Source organism: Agelaius phoeniceus, chromosome 22 (genome assembly GCF_051311805.1).
Source record: "Agelaius phoeniceus isolate bAgePho1 chromosome 22, bAgePho1.hap1, whole genome shotgun sequence".
NCBI classification, from domain to species: domain Eukaryota; kingdom Metazoa; phylum Chordata; class Aves; order Passeriformes; family Icteridae; genus Agelaius; species Agelaius phoeniceus.
Genome location: NC_135286.1, coordinates 3,760,242 through 3,782,248, shown reverse-complemented (window position 1 = coordinate 3,782,248; position 22,007 = coordinate 3,760,242). Strand labels below are relative to the sequence as shown.

General features: G+C 50.1%; 1 protein-coding gene across 1 annotated transcript; it reads right to left on the bottom strand.

The window, feature by feature from the left end:
• Positions 1-4,012: 4,012 nt before the first annotated feature.
• On the bottom strand, positions 4,013-14,646 carry ZC3H12A (zinc finger CCCH-type containing 12A). Its single transcript, XM_054648090.2, has 6 exons — positions 14,430-14,646; positions 13,617-14,060; positions 10,552-10,691; positions 8,552-8,786; positions 6,911-7,017; positions 4,013-6,805 (listed from the first exon to the last, which is right to left on the bottom strand). Exons 2-6 carry the CDS (start codon positions 14,015-14,017, stop codon positions 5,817-5,819), a joined length of 1,872 nt encoding a protein of 623 aa, XP_054504065.1. The 5' UTR covers positions 14,018-14,060; positions 14,430-14,646; the 3' UTR covers positions 4,013-5,816.
• Positions 14,647-22,007: the final 7,361 nt, after the last annotated feature.

Here is a 22,007-nt window from a genome sequence, read left to right as displayed (position 1 = left end):
AAATATAAACAATGGTTATCTGCTGCTGTGGAATGCAACAGGGGCATCTGGGATTAGCCCATGTTGGTTGTTTCTAATTAATGGCCAATCACAGTCAGCTGGCTCAGACTCTCTGTCCCAGACTCAAGCTTTTGTTATCATTCTTTGCTATTCTATTCTTAGCCAGCCTTCTGATGAAATCCTTTCTTCTATTCTTTTAGTATAGTATACATTAGTTTTAATATAATATATATCATAAAATAATAAATCAGCCTTCTGAACCATGGAGTCAGATCCTCATCTCTTCCCTCATCCTCAGACCCCTGTGAGCACGGTCACACTCGGTCCTGCAGGAATCACAGCACCCTCCATGCTGGGACCACCAGACAGTGACAAGGTCCTGCTCCTGCTGCAGCCTCCATTCACCTCTCCATGGCAATCCTTGGGCTGGAAATCCCCAGCCAGCCCACAGGGAGCAGGAGGAGGAGGAGGAGGGTGACACCAAGCAGGATGAGCTACAGCCCCCAGCTCTGCATCCCCATGCAGCACCTGCACCTCCCCACAGCACCTGCAGCAAGGCAAGAGCCACAGGAACCTTCCCCAGCCAAAGTTCCTGACCTGTTGCTTAACCCGAGGCTGCATTTCCTCCAGCACACTTGTGCAACGCTGCTCCACTGGCCAGGGCCCTCGGTGGCTTTGGCAGGAGGGCTGAGCAGGCTGCTGCTGCCCTAGACAGGGCTTTGCTTCCAGGGGCAGCCCCTGGATTTGGGGGGCTCTGGGGTGTTCAGGGCTCTTAGGAAAGCGTGTGAGAGCTGGAAAGCAAGGGCTGACAGCATCCTGACAACACACACAGATACAATGAGCATCAACAAATCAACTGCTTCTGGCCTGCAAGTGCCAGGAACATTTCTGCATCCCTTGCACAGCAAAATTCCAGGGCCAGAACCAATTACTGCAGCAATTGGTTTTGCTGTAGTAATTTAATTTAGGTATTTAAAATCTCTTACAGTACCTACAATAGAAAACATCTTACAGAGTAAGAGGAAAGGAAACAGGTAGCACCACCAACGTGGTGGTGTTCACAGGGGTCCCAGGACAAGGGAAGAGATGAAAATATTGGCTTCATGTTTCAGAAGGCTCATTTATTATTTTATGATATATATTATATTAAAAGAAAATTATCTATTCAAAGAATAGAAGAAAGGATTTCATCAGAAGGCTAGCAAGGAATAGAAAGGAATGATAATAAAATCTTGTGACTGACCAGAGAGTCCGAGACAGCTGGATTGTGATTGGCCATTAATTAGAAATAACCAACATGGATCAATCACAGATGCACCTGTTGCACTCCACAGCAGCAGATAACCATTGGTTACATTTTGTTTCTGAGGCCTCTCAGGAGAAAAGACAGACCCTAAGGAAAGGATTTTTCATAAAAGATGTCTGTGACACCATCCCCACCCCATCCCACCCCAGCCTCCCCCCCTGCCCTGGGGCAGCACCCAGCTCCTCCCCAGCACCTTTCCCTCCTCTTGAATGCAACACTGACTGCAGTTCCTCAGTTCCTGCAGTCCTGTCCCACAGGGAGGCTGTGCTGCAGCCTCTGTGGGGTACAGGGTGCAGAGCTGCTGCCATGCTCAGCCCATCCATTCCCCTCTACAGGGAGAGCAGCAGGCTCAGCCTGGGGGAGCAGGGCGTGGATGCTGACCCTGATCCCATCACTGCACCCCCGTGATGGTGCACAAACCCCATCCCCTGACCCACAGCCTGCACAGGAACCTTCCTCATTCCTGTCTCTGGAAATGCTTTAAAATACTGGAACTGAGCTGGCCACATCCTGGAAACCCCCAAGGGGAGGAACCAGCTGAGTTCAAATGCAAGTTCAGGGAGCAAGGGCAGCACAGGGCAGTGGAGAGATGAGCAAGTGTGACCGTGCTCACAGGGGTCTGAGGGTGAGGGAAGAGACGAGGATCTGACTCCATGTTTCAGAAGGCTTGATTTATTATTTTATGATATATATTACATTAAAACTATACTAAAAGAATAGAAGAAAGGATTTCATCAGAAGGCTGGCTAAGAATAGAAAAAGAATGATCACAAAGGTTTGTGACTGACCGAGACAGTCTGGACAGCTGGGCTGTGATTGGCCATTAATTAGAAACAACCACATGAGCCAATCCCAGATCCCCCTGTTGCATTCCACAGCAGCACATAACCATTGCTTACATTTTGTTCCTGAGGCCTCTCAGCTTCTCAGGAGGAAAAATCCTAAGGAAAGGATTTTCCATAAAAGATGTGTGTGACAAGCAAGCCCTGGAGAGCAGAACCAACCCAGGGGCTGGTTCCTCCTGGCCTGCCTGGAGGAACCAGCCCCTCCTGAAGCTCAGCACGAGGCTGCAGTGGCACACAGCTGACAGGATGAGGGCTGGGAAGCCCCTGAGCACAGGAAACCTTCAACAGGCCCCTGTGTGACCTCCTTCCCTCCAACAGCCCCGAGAGCTGACACACAGATCTGACCCACAGATCTGACCCAGTTTGGCAAAACACCCAAAACCAAACACCCAGCAGCACAGCAGGCTCTGCCCCCGAGCCCCAGGAAGTGCCAAACCAGAGGATGCACCCCAAAAACCCCCCTTAACAGCCCCAGCAGGGTTCCAAGGTGTGCACTGAGGAGTGCGCAGGGGAAAAAAATGTGCAGCAGCAACAGTTCCAGTCAGCATTGCCATGTCCCAGATTGTGGCACCACAGTGAGCTTGGGGAATGGGGACACAACACAGAGCTTTGTGTGAATGAAGGAGAAACTCAGAGCACAGCAGTGGGGTTGTGGCTGCCCCAGCAGCACACACAGCAGTCTGGGGGAGAAACTTTGACCAGATCTGTGCTAGGGCCTGACCCTCCCAAACCACTCCATGTGCCCCAGGACTGGCACTGCAGCAGAAACATCACAAGCAAAGTCAGTCAGCTCCAGCTCTTCCTCTCCTGGTTGTGATAATGAACCTCTGCACTGATCTCTTTAATTGCCTCTGAGTGCAGCTTTGAGACACAAAACCAAACCCCTCTACACATCCTGTAAAACTAGAATTACCTATTGTCTTTCACAGGAACACCAGCCTTAAAATCCTGCAGCATTTTTCAACTCCAGATCCCATTCAGGACAGCAGGAAACTCCTCACCTGGCTAAAGGTGTGCTCAGATCCCTGACACACCCCTCCATCCCCACACAGAGCCACATGAGCTCTGTCACTGCAGTGACAGCCCCAGAGGCTTCCTCTCCCACAGTCAATAAAGACTTCAGACTGGGAGCTGCAGGTTTGTTTTGAAATGCAGCTGCTCCCTGCCTCCCTGGCTTCTCATTAACTACAGTCACTGCCCTGTGGTAAATGAAGAGCACAAGTTTCAATACAGACCATAAAGTTATTTAACCAGTGAGATAAGAACACGCTGTGCTGCAGTGGAGCAGGTGGGAGGGGAAGATCCTTACACCACAAGGTGAGCACTGATATTCCTACTGCACTTCCAGTCCATAACAAATCTTCAGAGCAAAACCTGGACGTGTAACCATTCACATATTCCACACTCAGTATCTGTCACAAATGTACTGTAACTGGATAAAATATGTATTTATTTCCAGGCTGTACTGTGGAATTGCCCCTTTAAGGAAAACACAGTCCATGCTGATTCCAAAATTGCCAGGAGCGTGGCAATTCTGCTGCTTTCGATGGCAATAAATGCACTGTGGTGCTGAGTGAGAGCCAGTGCTGCTGCTCACCCCACCTGCCCTGGGCACTGAGCAAGCCCAGGGAAGCCAAATCAGCAGCAGACACTGCTCATGCCCTTATCTGCCACAGCACATGGATGTTTTGGTGTCACTGCATCATTAACAGCCTGTCAATATCCAGCCTCAGACTGCACACACAGATCAAAGCCTGTCAGAGGAACCCCCAGGGAGGAAGGATCATTTCTCTGGCTTCCCTGGAAAGCCAACCAAAATGTTGAATGTTCCTCCACAAAGCCACCAGAGACCAAATATGTCGAGTCAGCAGTTTTTATTTATATAACACAGTTTTTCTTTGCCAGGGCTGTCACATGGCTAGTCAGTACATGGCTACACTGCATAGTGATACAGAAAGTTCAGCAAGTGTCAGCTGGGGAGTACAAAATGTTAAATCTTCTCATTGCAAGAGAGGCAGCAGATACCAGCATTCCACCAGAAACCCAAACCCACCTTGCCAAGTAACATATGGCTGAGGTGAGAACAGCATTGATTAAAAACTGCAAGCAGCAAGGTGCTGAACAGTAACATTAAAAACCATTTTATCTGTAATTTACAAATATGCAAAGTATCAGGTTACTTAAAATTAAGAAGCATTTTGCTTACTAACATGAAACATTACTAATTTGTAATGTATCATTATTAACCAGGTATACAGGTTCCTGTGTCCCTGTGGTCTCATGGCACATGGTGCCAGTCTGGGCAGGTCATTCCTTGGACAGCAGAGGGAGAGCAGAACAGACAACCCTGCTCCCAGGAGGGTTTCAGGACCAGCTGCCTTCCACTCTCCCCTTCCTAATTTGCCACTCAATGACCTTGGTTTAACCACAGAAGGGCGTATTGTATTTAGAAAACAACAACACACACAGATACAATGTGTATCAACAAATCAACTGCTTCTGGCCTGCAAGTGCCAGGAACGTTTCTGCATCCCTTGCACAGCAAAATTCCAGGACCAGAACCAATTACTACAGCAATTGTTTTTGCATATTTAAAATCTCTTACAGTACCTACAATAGAAAAACATCTTACAGAGTAAGAGGAAATGAAACAAAAACAGTCTTGCCAAATAATTCTTATTCTACAATTCTGGATGCTGCTCTAGTAGGGCACAGCCAAAGGGGACAGGAGAATATTGGTGAGGAAGAAGAGGAAGCAACAGCTTTACAACACAAAATACTCAAGACTCCTCGGGAAGGCCCCTGGCAGCAGTCCAGATGTGACTGCAGCTGTTCTATTGCTGTCTGAAAGCAAAAGGCACATAATAAATCCTTGTCAGTGCTGCACAGAGCCATCCTGGGACAGAGACAGTTCCAGAGCAGCACTCACAGCATGCTCAGCTCACCCACCTGCTCTGACACTGCAGCTGTCAGCACGCACCCAACACACAACTCACACCCAGCTCTGGAGCAGTGTCCAGCCACTCCCCAGAGCCAGGACTGTGCTCCTGGGAGCTCAGAGCTCACCAAGCACTTGTGGTCCATGGGGCACAATTACCTCAGGAAGATCAGCTGAGGTGGGAGGGGTGTGGAAAACATCATTCAAGAAGTGCACGAGTAAAGCCAGTCAGATAAATCCAGCTCCAGACTACATTTATAACCCAGTATTTGCCACAGATCTGAATGGTGGGATTTAGTAAAGAGGCTTAGTCAGGACCTAACAACAGCATTAGCAAGGCATTTGGGTCCTCAGAAACTAGCCTTAGGCCACTACAAAGGCAGCACCCACTTCTCTCACATGCAGTTATGGACAACTGCAGGAGCTCAGGGTGTGCCAGACTCTCATGAACCCCAAAGGAACAGCCCTGCTCCAGAGCTGCAGCCTCCCTTCCTGCTTAGCCCCTGGGGAAGGTGGGATGCTGGAATGTTCTCACCTCTCCCACAGGCACGTGGTGATAGCTGGAGCAGAATTTGCTGTGAGCACATCACCTCTGGCACCCAGCCTCCAGCTGGAACCCAGCCCTTCCAAAGGAATAAGGAGCACTCAGAAGGCACCTGTGGCAGCTGCAGAGGCAAATCCCAGCCCCTCCAGCTCTCCCCACACCTGCCTGCCCTCAGCACCTGCCTCACACACCTGGGTTCTGAGCCTTGTAGGTGAGGATCTCTGCTGCCAGCCTCTGGGGGTCCAGCAGCTGGGGGAAGCGGCTCATGACGGCATCCACCAGGTGCGGGTGGAAGATGCTGCACAGCTTGACGTGCACGCTGGCCCTCTCCTCAGCAAACTGCTCCGGGCCAGCCCAGGGCCCTGAGTCCCCGTAGGGCGGCCCTGGGGCCCCGTGCACAGGGTGGGGGCCGGGCACACCAGGGGATCTCACCTGGGGCAGGGGGTACGGCTCGGACCAGAACTCCCGCGAGCGCGGCAGCGCGGCCCCGAACTCACCGGGCAGGCTGTACTGCCCTGCTGCACCCACGGGCACCCCAAAGCCTGAGAAGGAGTGGGGTGCCCCTGAGCGAGGCATCTCAGGGCTGTACTGCAAGAAGCTGGCACCAGAGGATGAAGATTTGTGGGAGCTGTGGTTGTAAGAGAGCAGCCCGTTCTGCTCTAAGCTGGGGGAATGTGGGTAGATGGGTCTCTGCCTGCTGCAGGTGCACACGGGCACCTGCTCCGTGTGGGAATGGTCACAGTGGCTGGTACATCTGTGAGGCCACATGTCAGACAGCTGGTTCTCCAGAGAGCCAATGCCTGAGTCGAGATGCTCCTGAGAGATGTAAGACAGAGAATCCATGGGGGGCTGCTGGTACCTGTCAGGGGAGACAGTGCCTGACACGCAGCCTTTGGCCTGCAGCACAACGTCGCTGGGCTTGGCTTTGTGGGCCAAGCTCTTCCTCTCTGCAGAGACCTTCTGTACAGAGCTTTTGTCACTCTCTGTGGGCACAGAGCACAAGAGCTCTGCCTGGGAACCCCGCTTCCCCTTTTTCTCCTCCTTGGCACTGGTGCTTCTGGTTGGAGACAGCCTTGCATTGGCACGGAGCTCATCAGCTAACGAGCGCTGCGGCTGGTTGATCCTTTCAGGATGGTAAAACTTACACTTAATTCCATAAGTGCATTTTTTCCCTGTAAGGAAAGCCAGAGCATGAAATGACCAGCTGGATTTGACTAGATTATGAGTGACACTTGCACAGGCACCTTGGTTCTTCACATTAAGAAGGGAGGTCTTACCATAAGGGCACTGCTGTTTCTTGTGTTCTGGAACTACAGGTTTCTTCCTGAGGAAGTTATCCAGGCTGGGGCCATGACGCCCTAAGGGATCATCTGGAGGCATAAACCTAAAGAAAAACAAATCTCAGTCAGAAGCAGTTCACTTTCCTGAGCTGAGGTTGGGTTTCTTCTTGAAGACTCCCATTTCATTAAAGATCAAAAGCTAAGTGATCCCCACAAAGCTCTCCCATTTTCTGCAGAGATAATCCTCCTGCCACCCAGTCCACACCAGCACAAAATGCTTCCCTTCAGGCACAGAAGAGGCTCTGACAATGCCTGATTGTCAACCAGAATTACTACCTGCTGCTAACAATTGTCCTGTGAAGAAATCACACCCTGGAGCTCTCCTTGGAGCTCCTAGCTCCAAATTAGGAGCAGCTACTGAGATGCCACCAACTTCTTCTGGCTTTGTATCCTACAGCTTTTCATTATTTCTTCACTAGCATTTTGCTCTTCTCATGCATCACTTGCTATTGCTTCATTAGAACAAGGCAGTGTGTTCACACAAATCTTTCTTAAAAGCCCAGGAAAATGATGCCATGGAGTGGCTACCTAAAACAGAGGCTAGCCAGAGCTAGAAGAATAAAGGTATTTATTAAAGGCCTTCAACAGGTACACTTTGGGCAGTGCAAAAGCCTCACACAGGCTACACCCAAGATGGACCATGGTCATGAGTTTTTCAGACAGATGTAAGTTTGGTCTATTTGCACATCAGGGGTTAATTGTCCAATTACAGCTTCAGGCAATGAAGTCATATTCCCCAGTTTGCTCCCCTCCCCCCAGTTCAATTTTGTTGATACTTTTAAGGGCCTAAGGCAGAGGCTGCCCTTGGTTCTCAGGCCCAGAAGGATTGTATTGTCTGACTGTCACTGTCATATTTTCTGGAAAAATCCCCTTGCCCAGGATTTCTCTCCTGGGAAGCTGAGAAGCCTCAGAGAAAAAGGAAAACAATATTATCTGATTTGCTTCTCCTTCTGATTTGCTCCTCCTGTGTTTTGCTGCTTTGGAATGTGGTTGGAGATTGTTTCATTGGTTTCATGTGAATTGTTTTGACTTAATGGTCAATTATGGCCAAGCTGTGTCAGACTCTGGAAAGAGAGTCATGGGTTTTCATGAGTATCTTTTAGCCTTCCATCTGTATCCTTTCTCTATCCTTTAATATAATATAATTACATAAAATAATAAATTAGCCTTCCAAGAACGTGGAGTCAGATGCATCATTCCTCCTTTTGTCTGGGAACCCCACAAATACAAGACATTATAAATAAACAAAACCATTTATTCTGTCTCTCCACAACCCAGACTGTATCCAGCCCTGCTCATCGCTGTTCTGAGTTATTCAAATCTCAGCTCTCTCCAAGCTCCCCTCAATTTGAATAATTCTGGCTAAATATGCTTCAGTTCAATACAAAGCCTTCCAAGAACATGGAGTCAGATGCATCATTCCTCCCTTTTTCTGGGAACCCCGCAAACACAAGATCTGACCAACACGTGCCGAGCTTCCTAACACTCCATACGGATTTTAGAGTCACGCACCGACGCTGTCCAAGCAATAAAAAACCTGAAAACGACACAAGCTAACAACAGCAGGCAGAGCCCTACTTGTCATTGACAAAGGAGTACATCAGTAGGCGCTCCTCGATGAACTTCTTCCACTCGGGCCGCTCGCTCTGCAGGTCGCGGTAGGTGTCGTTGGACACCACCACGCCGTCGGACTCGTGCGCCAGTTTGACGATGAAACGATCGTCGTAGCACACCACGCGCTTGCCGCCCACGCGCCGCGACGGCGTGAACACCAGGATCTTCTTCTTCTCCAGGTCCCGCAGGATGTACTGGTCTGGAGCAAACACAGCTGTCAGCACACCTGGCTGCTACTCGTGGGGTCCCCAGGATGAGGGAAGAGATGAGTGAATCTGACTCCATTGATATCAGAAGGTCACTATATCCCTCCATGATATCCCTCCATGATATCCCTCCATGATAATTTTATACTATAATTTATATTATTTTTATATTCCAATATTTTTAAAATATTATTTAATAATTTGTCTATTTTTATATCACTTTCATATCATTTTAATGTCTATATTTTTATTATTTTAGTATTTTTATCTTCTATTTTTAATTTTATTTTTAAATTCTATCATTTATTTTTATTCTTTTATTTCATTATTTTATTTTTATTTTATTCTTTTTATTTATATATAAATAAAGTTTATTTATATATAAATAAATATATTAGACATAAATTTTTAATTATTTTATTTTTAGTATTTTATTTTTATTTTTATTTTTTTATTTTTTATTTTTTATTTTTTATTTTTATTTTTTAATTTTTTAATTTTTATTTTTAATTTTTATTTTTAATTTTTATTTCTTTATACTTATCTATATATATACTTATATACATAAACGTATATAAATATACATAAATGTAAATATACTTATTTATGTACAAATATTATATTAAAGAATGCTATACTAAAACTATACTAAAGAATAGAGAAAAGATACAGACAGAAGGCTTAACAAGAATGAGAATGAAAATCTCGTGACTGACTCCGAGTCTGACATAGCTGATGGAGATTGGTCATTAAGTAAAAACAATTCACATGTTGGATAAGCAACCTCCAGACCACACTCCAAAGCAGCAAAACAGGAGAAGCTGAGGCTTCTCAGCTTCCCAGGAGAAAATCCTGTGAAGGGATTTTTCCAGAAAAATATGACAGTGAGACACCTGCACAGCCCTTCATGCAGATGAAATAGCATTATTGTTGCAGTCATATTTTCTGGAAAAATGCCTTTGCCTAGGATTCTTCTCCTGGGAAGCTGAGAAGCCTCAGAGAAAAAGGAAAACAATATTATCTCATTTGCTTCTCATGTGTTTTGCTGCTTTGGGATGTGGTTGGAGATTGTTTCGTTGTTTCTGCTGTGAATTATTTTAACTTATTGGCCAATTATAGCCAACCTGTGTCAGACTCTGGAGAGAGAGTCACAAGATTCATTAGTATCTTTCTAGCATTCTGTCTGTATCCGTTCTCTATTCTTTACTATAGTAGTCTTAAATACAATATAGTATCATAAAATAATAAATTAGCCTTTGAGAACATGGAGTCAGATTCATCATTCCTCCCTTTGTCTGGGAACCCCACAAATACAAGACATAAATAAACAAAAGCATTTATTCTGTCTCTCCACAACCCAGACTATATTCAATCCTGCTCATCGCTGTTCCAAGTTATTAAAATCTCAGTTCTCTGCAAGCTCCCCTCAATTTGAATAATTCTGGCTAAATATGCTTCAGTTAAATACAAAGCATGTACCTGCAAGAGGAAAAATATCAAGAAATAAAAGACAAGAAGTTAGGAAGTAGAGCAGTATTACATTTCTTGTTTTCTGAATTATTCCAACTGATTCAGGCAAAAGCTGGCTTAGGGGAGAAGTTAATGACTAATACTCCCTGGTCAGTTCAGCTCATTGCAGCTCCTACTACTCAGACTTTCCATTCTGAAGTTAATTACTGACTTAGCCAGAACTCTGCAAGCTCACTAAGTGACAGCAGTCAGCCTGAAAAGCTGCTTTTGATTTCCATATTTTCATACCTGTTATGAGTACATCTGGTCGGGGCTGCTCCTTCCTCCACGATGGCACAAAGACTGTAATATCCTTGTGTCCCCTGTCCCAAAACCACTGGACAGCCAGAAGGATACCTCGGCAGGAGAACACTTCTTTATTCCCATGGCTGCAAAGGAGAAAATTAAGACTTTAATCCCTTCATGATTCAGTGCACAGAGCAAAGGGAGCTGGCAATTAGGACAAGCTTCAGTGAAGGGTTGAGGAGCACAGGCAGCAAACACAGATGCTTGTCTTGTGTAACAACAGCCTCACTCAGACCTGCCCAGCACCCCCGTTTGTGTCAGCACCTCAGGACACCAGCAAACACCCAAATACTCACTGGGAGGGAGGCAGCAGCTGGAACTGTTGCAGCTGCTCTGAAACAGTCTCTGCTTCAAGCCTGCTGATGTTATTTTTAGCCCAGAGCACAATGTGACCTAAAAGCCCTTTGTGCTACTCTGACAGCTGATGCCAGTGACTGTTTCCTGCCACTGCACCCTCACTGGGCCTTTGCTTGCAAACTTATTCTGATCACTGCAGGAAAACCAGGTGTTTTATATGCACTCTCATCTCAAGGAAAGATGATTCATTCCATGATGGCTCCAAACCTCATCTACAAATGCACTATTTGCACAAAATGGCATCATCTCCTGTCATCAGTGCTGGATGAGAGAACAGCTCATGGCAGCTGGAGAACAAAGTTTGACAGCCTTGTCAGAAGCCACATACTGATGCAAAAAGCTTCTTAATTATTCATGAAGTCATATCAATAAGTTTCCAGAACTTCTAGGAGGAAACTACCCCTCCTGTTTTACAAGCACTCGTATTTACAGGGCAATCAGCTCTTCTGCTGATAGTGGTTTTGGCAAGCTTCCAACACTTCTCTTCCAGCCTGATATGTCACTGTGGGGATCCAACTGTCCATGCTCTGTCACAGTGCACTACACCAAAAGGGGAACTGCTCCCACAATTCAGGAAGGTTTTCCTCACCTGGTCACTACCTGTCCCAAATCTTCCTCCTTCTATGTGCACCTGAATAGCATTTCAGCCCCCACCAGCCCCTCACCACAGCCATTCCTGCAGTGGCACTGTTGCAGCACCACTACAGAGAAGTTTCAGTTCCCCTCCCAGCCTCACCCTTTCTTTGAAACTACAAAGGAAGTTGAAGAGCTCTACAAAAGTACTTATTCTAGAAGAACTAAACACTTGGCAACAGAACTAACCCCTAAAGAGACACCTAACACACCTTCAATAAGAATCCTAAATTACAGAAGGCTGAAAATCACCATCAGAAGATGCTCTAAAAGTTTTCTCCAATATCAGATGGATTTAGCTATAAATAGCCAGACACAGGTTACTACAATTTTTTAGAGACAAGTGTGAAAAACAAATCCCTTTTGGTGGATTTTTTTGGTTTGTCTTTGTTTTGGGTTGTTGGTTGTTTTTATTTTTTGAGTCTCTGCTACCAACCTCAAACCTCCAGAAGGCAGCTAATTGGGCTGATCTGATTTGGCAGCAGCCAAGGAAAAATTCCCTTAGAAGGAAGTAAAAGCTAATTTCCACTATGATTTGCATAAGTTTGTCAAGAGCTGTTGAGGGAGGCCACTGTACATACTGCAAATGAATCAGCAGGGAACATCACACCATCAATACAGGAAGTTTCAGAATGGAATTCCCCTTCTAGCGAATTGCTTAAAAAAGCCAGACTGCTTCTCTCATGTCAGACCCTGGGCTCTGGCCTGCCCTGACTCACAGCTGCTGTGATTTCCCCTCTGCATTTTGGGGTAACTTTCACCACTAAGAGGCTCCTCACTAACAAACACAGCCAATCCTGCTATTAAAGCCCAAGCACTTATCCAAGGTAAACTTTGTTGCCAGAGTCACTTATCAGCCTGGGCTCACATTAGGTCATTTTGCACAGTGTTCCCAGGGCTGTGGAGAGGGTAGGAACTGGAGCAGGTTCTCTTCAGGGGTGCCAGGCACGGCTTTCACTCTCCTGCCCTGTCCCACTGCCACCACCACCCCTCATTCACCCTGGGGCTCACCTGTGCCCCATCTTTCTCAGTTCTGTTCTCAGAACTGTCAGCCAGGGCTTGGCAAAAACCACACCTGCAAACAAACCTCCACGCAGCACTTTCACCTCAGACAAACCTACTGCAACCGACACGGCAGCTCCACCCGCACCCAGGGTTATTTTTTATAAAATCTGCATAACACAAACATAAACAACAAAGGAGGCGGCTTCTGAGCTGCAACAGAAAAAAGCTTTCAGGGCCCAGTTCAGAAGCTAGTGTGTTAAATTTCAAGAGTCTGCTATGCAGAGGTGGGGAACACATACTGCTGGGGTGGGGTGAGGGCAAGCAATGCTCACCAAAGTGGGAGCAAAAGTCAGGGTGAAAATGGGGAGATCACACCAATAAATGTCCAGCCCTGAGAGTCTGGACGCTTCATGGATACTGGGAGCTCTGGTCACAGTGTCCAACAGAGCCTGCTCCAGCAACACTGGGGCACGTGAAACGGTGAGGATGAGTCACAGCCCTGCCTTGGTGACACCTCTGACATCTCATTATTCTGTACCTTCTACAGAAATTCACCAATATACAAGAGGCACAATTTGGAGACAAGTCTCCAATGGAGCTCCATATTACAAAGCCTTCTCTAATTAACCCTGTAATTATTTATTGAGCAACTTCCTGCTACGGAAACTTAGACAAAGCCACTAGTTGAGAGGACAACGTCTCTTCAGTTATCCCCTCATTGCCAGAGCCCAGGAGGAAGTGTTTGTTTCAAAGGAAGCACTGCTGGCCTCACCATTGCCCCGTGACTGGTGGCTCTGGGCGGGCAGAACAGTGGCAAGACGGGCCCGCAAAGGCAAACGGGATGCTCGTCCTCGTGTGTCAGAGAGGAACTTTGGAAAATATTACCAGCCCCGTTCCCAGCACCCAGAAGCGGCTGCTTTGAGCGTGGCACTCACAGCTTTTCATCTCCGAGCCCTGGCAGAGCTCCCAGGCAGAGCTCACGCCCGACAGCCCCGTGCCCACCCCGGACGCACCTCATGGCCACGTTGCTGCCATCGATGACGATGGGCTTCAGGTTGTCGCTCTCCGTTTCCTCGGGGCCGGGCGCGGGGGATTTGTTGCCGGCACCGCCCCGAGGGACCAGCGGGGCCTCGCCGGGCTCGGGCGGGGCCTCGGGGCCGTCCCGCTCGGCCGAGCCGTGCTTCACCAGCTCCCCCAGCACCGTGTTGGTGTCGGCGCCCAGGCCCAGCTTCTGCAGCACGACGCGGATCTCCTCCGAGGAGTAGCCGAGCTTGCGGAAAAAATCCACCTTCAGCTGCAGCTCGGGGCCGTCTCCGGGCCCCTCGGGGCTCTCGCTGCCGCTCATCCCCGCTGCGGGCCGGGCCGCGGCCGGCAGCGCCTCAGGCCAGCCCGGGGCGACGCTGCCCGCGCTCATGGCTCCCGGCGGGGGACTCGCGGCCTCCGCTCGCCGCCGGGACCTGCGAGGCGACAGCGGCGTTAGCAGCGGCCCCGCAGCCCGGCCGAACCCCCGGCCCCGCTCCGCTCCCGGCCGAACCCCTGGCCCCGGCCGAACCCCCGCCCCGGTGCCGCTCCGCTCCCCTCCCGGCCAAACCCCGGCCCCGCTCCGCTCCCGGCCGAACCCTCGCCCCGGTGCCGCTCTGCTCCCCTCCCGGCCAAACCCCGGCCCCCACCCCGGTCCCGCTCCGCTCCCAGCCAAACCCCGGCCCCCACCCCGGTCCCGCTCCGCTCTCGGCCGAGCCCCCGCCCCGGTGCCGCTCCGCTCCCCTCCCGGCCGAACTCCGGCCTGGTCCCGCTCCCCTCCCGGCCGAACCCCCCCCCACACTCACCGGGCCGCTGCCACCGCCGAGCTGCCGCTGCCTCTCCATGGGGCCAGAGCAGGGCGGGCGGCAGCCCTTATTTATACCGGAGAACCTCCCGGGGCGGAAGAGGGAACGAGGGGTGGAGCGGCAGCCTCCGCCCGGTCCGGCCGGCCCGCCCTCCGTGCTGCCGGGCTGTCGCCTCGGGGCCGGGCTCCGTGACACGCGTCCCTTGCGCCGCCTGGGTCCGGCGATGCAGGTGGCCGTGATTCTGATTCAGCCACTGGTGGTTTATCAACTCGGCCGTGTAGAGGAGATAGGAGCTGGCAGGAAACATCTGTCACCCCGCGGTGCCTGTGCCTTGCCAAGCGCTAAACCGCACCTGTATGGAACTGCAGGGGTTAAATCTACATTGTGAAACGTGCAAAAACTTCGCATCTCTGACTTCTGATTAATCATGCCTAAACAATTTAATGGAGGTAGTTGCAAATTTGCTTCCCCAAGGCCATGTACCGGAGCCCAGCTCAGGAGCGAGGAACTCTCCCAGTTACAGGAATGCATTTGCATTCATCTTCCTTGTGGTTACCCCGAAACAATCATTTTTCCTTGTCTCTGGCCGTGTCTGAAACCGCACTGTGTGCTCAACAGTAACACACACACAGAGCGAGATTCAGATCAGAGATAATCCTTACTCAGTTCTTAAGTAGGTGCTTTCCCAACACTTCTTTCCCTTGGAATCTACTCCAGTCAGGATGAATTTAGTATTGTTTGTGTGCTTTTGCTTCCAGGCTAAAGTCTATTGCACCAGAAAGTATGGCCACAGACGTACTTCCTATAGGACATACCCCAAGGAAGGGGAACAAAGCTGAATCTCCAGATTTATGCAAAGCAGTGGCAGCAGCCACATGGCTCCAATTTGGTGAATGAGAAGCCAGGAGAGAGGGAGGCTGTTGGCTTCTCCACCCAAAAAGTCAGAGGGAGTCACGTGCCGCCGGGCACACCTCAGAGCTCCTCATGGATGATTTTGACTATTTTTTTTCTTTTCCACAGCTGCAAACTGCTTTGAACAACACTTCTCTTTTTTTGGAAGTGTAAGGGCTATGGTGGAAGCTGCAGCTTCTGAGGATATTCACAGAACTTTGCTGGGATTGTGGATGCACTGAGGCTCTCCACCTCCAGGCGATGATGATGATGATGATGATGATGATGATGATGATGATGATGATGATGATGATACAGTGCCGTGCCCACAGCCGGGCAGCTGCATCCTGCCCTTTCTGTGGTGGGACAGGCTGTCAGCTGGCCTGACTCTCTGTCTCTCTGTGAAACATCCGTGGCCACAGGACAGAGGTGGAAGTCCCCATCAGAGCACAAGAAAGCACTGGGCTGTTCCGAGGAGGAACCTGCGACACCGAGGGGAGGGCAGGGGCTGGTGAGGCCAGATGTTCTCAGGATGGTCATTAAGAGCAGCCAGCAGCATCTCATCCTGCTGAGCTGGGAGTTCTGGTGTGCAAAAAAGGAACTAGAGCATCCAGGGGCAGTGGGGACCCCAAAATGCTCTATGACAGCAGGAACCCATGGATGGGGTCAGTCCCTGCCTGTCCTCCACCTCCATCCCCTTCTCTGCTGCCTCAGTGTAAGCTTTCCTCCAGCCTGGTTCCTTGTTCATGAACAAATCCTCAAAATCTTGATGTCACATTTTCCTAGGGATTACCACCCCCATGTCCCACATTTTAAATGAAGAGCTCATCCTCTGGCAGAGCCTTTCATCTTCCACTCATGCATTTAACACAGCCAAAATAGTTGATATTCAAGGCTCCCATTATCTGCTGGTTGGGAAGGAGCTGGCCTTGTGCCAGTTCCTTGAGAGGTGATGCCAGCTCTTTGCAACTCCTGCTAACCAGCCACAACCAGGAGCCCTGTCAGAAAAGTGGCCCTGGACCTGGCTGCTTCCCTATGGAAGCTCAAGGCAGCTAACTCACTTCTAAAAACGGGCTAATTAAATCTCATTTATAAAAGCCTATGTGGGACCATTATGTTAATTAAAGACAACTTAAATGGCCTTATTTAGCAGCATTTGGGAGTAAATTAAACTGAATTAAGGCCACTTTAATTCTGAATGAGAATTTTATGCAGAATTTTAATGTTCTACTTTAGAATGAGTTAATTCAATTTAATTTTCTTAAGAATCCTGTATAGACAAACCCAGAGCAATGAGGTACCTACTAAGGCACCTGCTCCAAGCTGAGCTCATTCCTCAGCTTCTCAGGGAGCTGACAGGGCTGGGACTGGATGCCTTGAGATCTGTGTGTTCCCAGCAGCTTTGGTGTTCTCAATGTCTTGCTCATCTATAGTGACCTGATGGCTCTTCTCACTGCACTCACCCACAGGTGCTTCTGGTGATGAACTGAATTCTCCCATCCCCTGCAACTCCAGAGGCTCACAGAGCTGCCTCTGGGATTTCTTTTACAGCGAGCAGTATAATTTATTACAGAGGACTCAGCACATTCTGGAATGAAAGGGAAAACAAATGATGATTTAATCCCTTTCTTTGGAAGAGGGTCATCATGCCTCACGAGGAAAGCTGAGCAACATCATCCCTTTATGGTTGTTTTTACAGCGCAGCCACTCAGGTTCATGGAGATGCCACTTGAGGGATCTGCTGCTCTGACTGGCCTTGATGAACAAAGGTCTGGTGGCAGAACCATCACAGGCTGCTGGAGGGGAAGCTGCCAGCTGAGCAAAGCCAGGCTGGACACATGCCCAGTGCCATGAGGCACTGAGGGAAGATTCCTCCCACTCGTGTGTTGGGCAAGAGCTCCTGGCCTCCAGACCCTGGTGCTGTGTGCTGTAGTGATTCCAGAGGAGAAACAAAGCTCAGCTCTGCTCAGAAAAAAGGAAAATGTAGGAAGGGAGGACTAGAGGAAGAGCTTATAAAGAATGTGCAGAACTCGTGTTTGGATCCTGTATACCTGCAGTCCTTGTCACATTGTTTGTGGTCCTCCCAGTGCTGCCTTCACCCATGAGTATGGGATTCCTGTGCAGCTGCAGACAAGTAGATGGATTTTTTTCTGAAACATTCCATTTTGAACTTATTCCATGGGCTTTAAGGAGATCCTTGTAAGCACTCTGCAGAGTAACTACTCCCTGAGTAGCCCGAGGGCTCCTTGCAGAGCAGGCATGTTTCTGAGCTCTGGAGGAGAGTGCAAACTCCCCAGGGACCATACCAAGGAAATTTATTTGGCTGTCACTGTGTGCCTGACTAGACACGGCCTTAGGTACTCCTCTGAGTAAGCAGCCTTGATCTCTACCTTTGGTCTTAGTGATTGATGGCATTAAGTTATAGGATGAGCCTATCTCCCCAATGACAGATGGATTGGGCACACCCTCACAATTTTTTCTCATGCACTCAAGTAAAAGAGCTGCCCTTTGACAGCCTCTTGGGCTATAAATCTGTCATAGGGGAGGGCTGGAGTGACAGAGGCAGCAGAAGCCTCATCATCACCTGGGCTTTCAGCTGACAGCAGTTCCTTGACACCCCTGTGCCAAAGCCAGGGGGGAACAGTCCCACTGTCCCTGCCCAGGCTGCACCAGGGGTCCAATATCTGGTGATATTTTCCCTTTGTGATCACCTCATCCCACAGCATTGTGTCCAGCAGCAGCACCAAGAGCTCCCACACTCCAGCAGCACCCTCTCCATTCTGAAACAGCACTCCTGGCTCACCAGGCAACCTCAGCTTTCCAGCAGCTAGATCAAGAGCAGAGAGAAGCAACAAGTTCAAGTAATAAATAATTGGGGAAAACCGAGCGATTGCGCAAGGGGCTGTGACAGCAGCATTTACTGTTCTGCTCAGCTCTTCCCAGCTGTGGCCTCTCTGCCGGAAAATGTCAGTGGTCCCCTTGTCCAGAAATATCCCTGCCTGCTGCTCAGCCCCAGGTTAGTTTGGATGCAGTGTCTGCAGCTCTGGATTTGCTGTACTCTGACATGCCTGGGAGCATTCGCAACTTCAGAACTAAAAGAATAATAAAACTTGAACAAACACTTCATGGTATTAATGTAAGATGTTTAAATAGACAGTTACAGAATATTTTATCTCACCCAGACCGATGTGAAGAGCAGAAGATTTATGCCTATTGCTAAGCAAATACCTCCTAAGAAGTCACATCCATCTGGGAAGTGTTTTTTCTAAGGAATGGAAAAGCAGAGCAGCAGTGTCTGCTCTGGGCACCCAGGAATTCAGGGAAGGATGTGGCAGCCCCTCTGAAATCCCAAACCCAACAGTTAACTCCTGGACAACTTCGGGACCTTGTCTGCAAAGTTGGCTGGTGAATCACTTGGGGGACAGGCTGAGTTTCCCCAATGCTTTTCTTAGGAATGCGAGGTCCTGGCTCTCACCACATATTGCCTGTCAGGAAATTCATTTTGTCCTTCTGTGGGCCGGCGGGGCCAGTGGGGACCCCAGCCACGGGGCCGTGGGGTCATGGAGGCTGTGGGGTCATGGGGGACGTGTGATTATGCGGTTCATGTAATTATGGGGGCCATGTAATTATGGGGGCCATGTGGCCATAGGTGCCGTGGGGTCATGGAGGCAGTGGGGTCATGGGGGCTATGGGGTTATGGGGTCCCTGTGGTCATGGGGGCTGTGTGATTATGGGGGCTATGGGGTTATGGGGTCTGTGTGGTTATGGGGGCTATGTGGTCATGGGGGCCATGGGGTCATAGGGACCGTGGGGTCTTGGGGGCCATGGGGTTTTGGGGTCTGTGTGGTCATGGGGGCCATGTGGCCATAGGAGCTGTGTGGTTGTGGGGTCCATGTGGTTATGGGCTCTGTGTGGTTATGGGCTCTGTGTGGTTATGGGCTCTGTGTGGTCATGGGGTCCGCGGGGTTATGGGGTCTGTGTGGTCATGGGGGCCGTGGGGTCATGGGGTCCGTGTGGTCGTGGGGGCCGTGCCGCTGCCCGCCGTCCTGCGCAATGTGGGGCGGCGGCGGGCGTCCCGCGGGACGGGACGGATGTGTGTCAGCGGGACACACAGACACACAGACACACAGACAGCCGCAGCCCCCTCGCCGCTGCCGTGATGTCAGCGCCAGCGGCCGGTGCGCTGTGACTCAGGGGGGTCAGGCAGGGGCCGGGAGGTGCTTCCCACCTGTTCCGGCTCTACCTGTGTAGGTGTTAGCCTGCCCAGGGAGCAGGGGAAAGGGGCAGTGCCGGGCAGCGGGGCTGAGCCGTGCCGGGCTGAGCCGTGCCGGGCAGTGGGGCTGAGCCGTGCTGGGCTGAGCCGTGCCCGGCTGAGCCGTGCCGGGCAGTGCGGCTGAGCCGTGCCGGGCTGAGCCGTGCTGGGCTGAGCCGTGCCGGGCTGAGCCGTGCCGGGCTGAGCCGTGCTGGGCTGAGCCGTGCCGGGCTGAGCCGTGCTGGGCTGAGCCGTGCCGGGCTGAGCCGTGCCGGGCAGCGAGGATGAGCCGTGCCGGGCTGAGCCGTGCCGGGCTGAGCCGTGCCCGGCTGAGCCGTGCCGGGCAGCGGGGCTGAGCCGTGCAGGAGAGGACGGAGCATCCCTCGCTGCAGTTGTGCAACGCTCCCCGCGCAGCCCAGCGAGCAGCCCCGGCCTCCCCTGCGCTCGCCCTGCTCCGGGAACGCCCAGCGGAGTGAGGCAACGCCGTGCTTTCGCTCCCTTGGCTGGGGATTTCCCCGCTGCGAGGCGTGTGGGGCTCCTGTGGGGCTGCAGCAGAGCCGGGAGCCGTGGGTTTGTTTTTTGTTTGTGCGCCGGCCGGGCCGCGGGAGCTGCCCTGGCACAGCACGGAACTCAGGATGCTGCGGCTGCAGGATTGAGCCACTGCCACCCCCAGCCCGAATCCCGGTCCCCCTCCTGTGCCACGGGAGAGCCCAGCCCGGCCCCAGCCTGTCTTTCCACTTTTACACAACCGTGTGCAGGAGTGATGCATTTATTGCAAAACAGCTTCTGGAGCGGAGGCTCGAGAGACACAATATTCAGTGTGTGGGATCTGAGGTCTGTTTGTCAGACAGTTTCAGTTAAGACCTTGCCAGTCTTAACATCCTCCCAAGCCCACACACCTGATTCACCGCTGACATCAAGAAAAGGGGCAAAGAAGTGATGGCACGTTTGTTTTCCTCTTTGGGACAACTACCCCTTTTCCCAAGAATCAGATTTGCTTTCTCAGCCTTCCACCTAGAGGCCTGAGCGAGGCTTTACAGCTTAGTCTAAATGTCCTGATTTATTGTCTCAGCTTTGTGGAAAGAGCATTTGGGATGAGAATGACGATGAGATGCAGAAAGAAGCAATTAATGATCGGCCAAGGCTGGTTAATGCCTCTTCCAGTTCTGCTGACAAACCCATGTTCTTTGCTGGGCTTGTCTGTCCAACCTGATGTGCAGAAATGAAAACTTGTCCTTAGGTTTATAATCTTAAATTCTCTCTACAGTAACTACCAGCAAATTCTGATTGCTCAGAGCAGGAGGTGGACCTGGTGTGCCTCACCCCTGTCCCTGTTTGCAGTCCTGCAACCTTTACAAACCAAGAAGAGCAGCAGCTCCTTCTCTTCCTCCCTGCTCCGTGCAGTGCTTCTGTGAGGATGGAAAGCTGCTCATTTTGGTAGAAAACATGTTTTCATGAAAACAGGAGGCTGGCTTTTGCTTTTACAGACACATTAATGTGCTGATGAAATCAAGGGACAAACCTGTGCATGCAGTAGCTCCCTAAGAACCATGAACAGCACTGACCCTGTTCTGACTCCTCAGGAGGTGCTGTGCCTCACCAGCAGCCTCAGTTTCTGGGTTTTGCTGTTATCACACGTTCCAGGCTGCTCCAGAATCTCCACAGTCCTGCAGGAGGGTCTGCAGAGCTGCCCAGAGAGGAATGCTGTGGGGATGGGGGGTCTGAAATTTCCAAAGAAATGTCTTTGACTCTTCCTGAAGGGAGAGGTTGAGCACCTCCCATTTCAGTGCTGCTGGGCTGGCTCACTGCTCTGAGCATCACCAGTCCAATGAAAGACTCCTGAGCAGTAAATACTGATCCATTTAACATGACTATAAAAAATCCATGCCAATAACCTGTTGTAGCTTAAGGTATTTAAACAATTCTCTATCTTTTTGTGGTTCTCTGTAATAATAATTAAATGACCTTTAAAATGGCAGTGGGTGGAAAAATTGTGCAAAGCTGAATAGCAATTCAGCAACTGCTGAAGGAGATTGAAAATCAAGTAGAAAAGAACTCACTTTGATGTAAAGGGAAGTGAAGCAATCAAGTCTGAAGCTGGAAGTTTGTTCTTCATTTGTGCTGATTTACAAATCCCATTGGGCAGAATAAATATGGGAACACCGAGCACGCAGGGGATCAGTGAACACCTCCCTGTGCACAGGAGCTTCCAGTGGCCTCAGCTCCCTTTGTGCTCAGTGGTCACATCTGCCCCAGAGCAGGGGACAGCAGAGTGGTGACAACAAATTTGCTTTGCCACGACCAGCAGCTGTTGGAGAGTGCTTAAATCTGCTGAGGGTGATGCCTGGTGAAGGCTGACCTATAACAGAGGCTAGGTGGAGTTAAAGAATAAAGTAGGGATTTATTAAAAGGCACCAATGGATGCACCTTGTGCA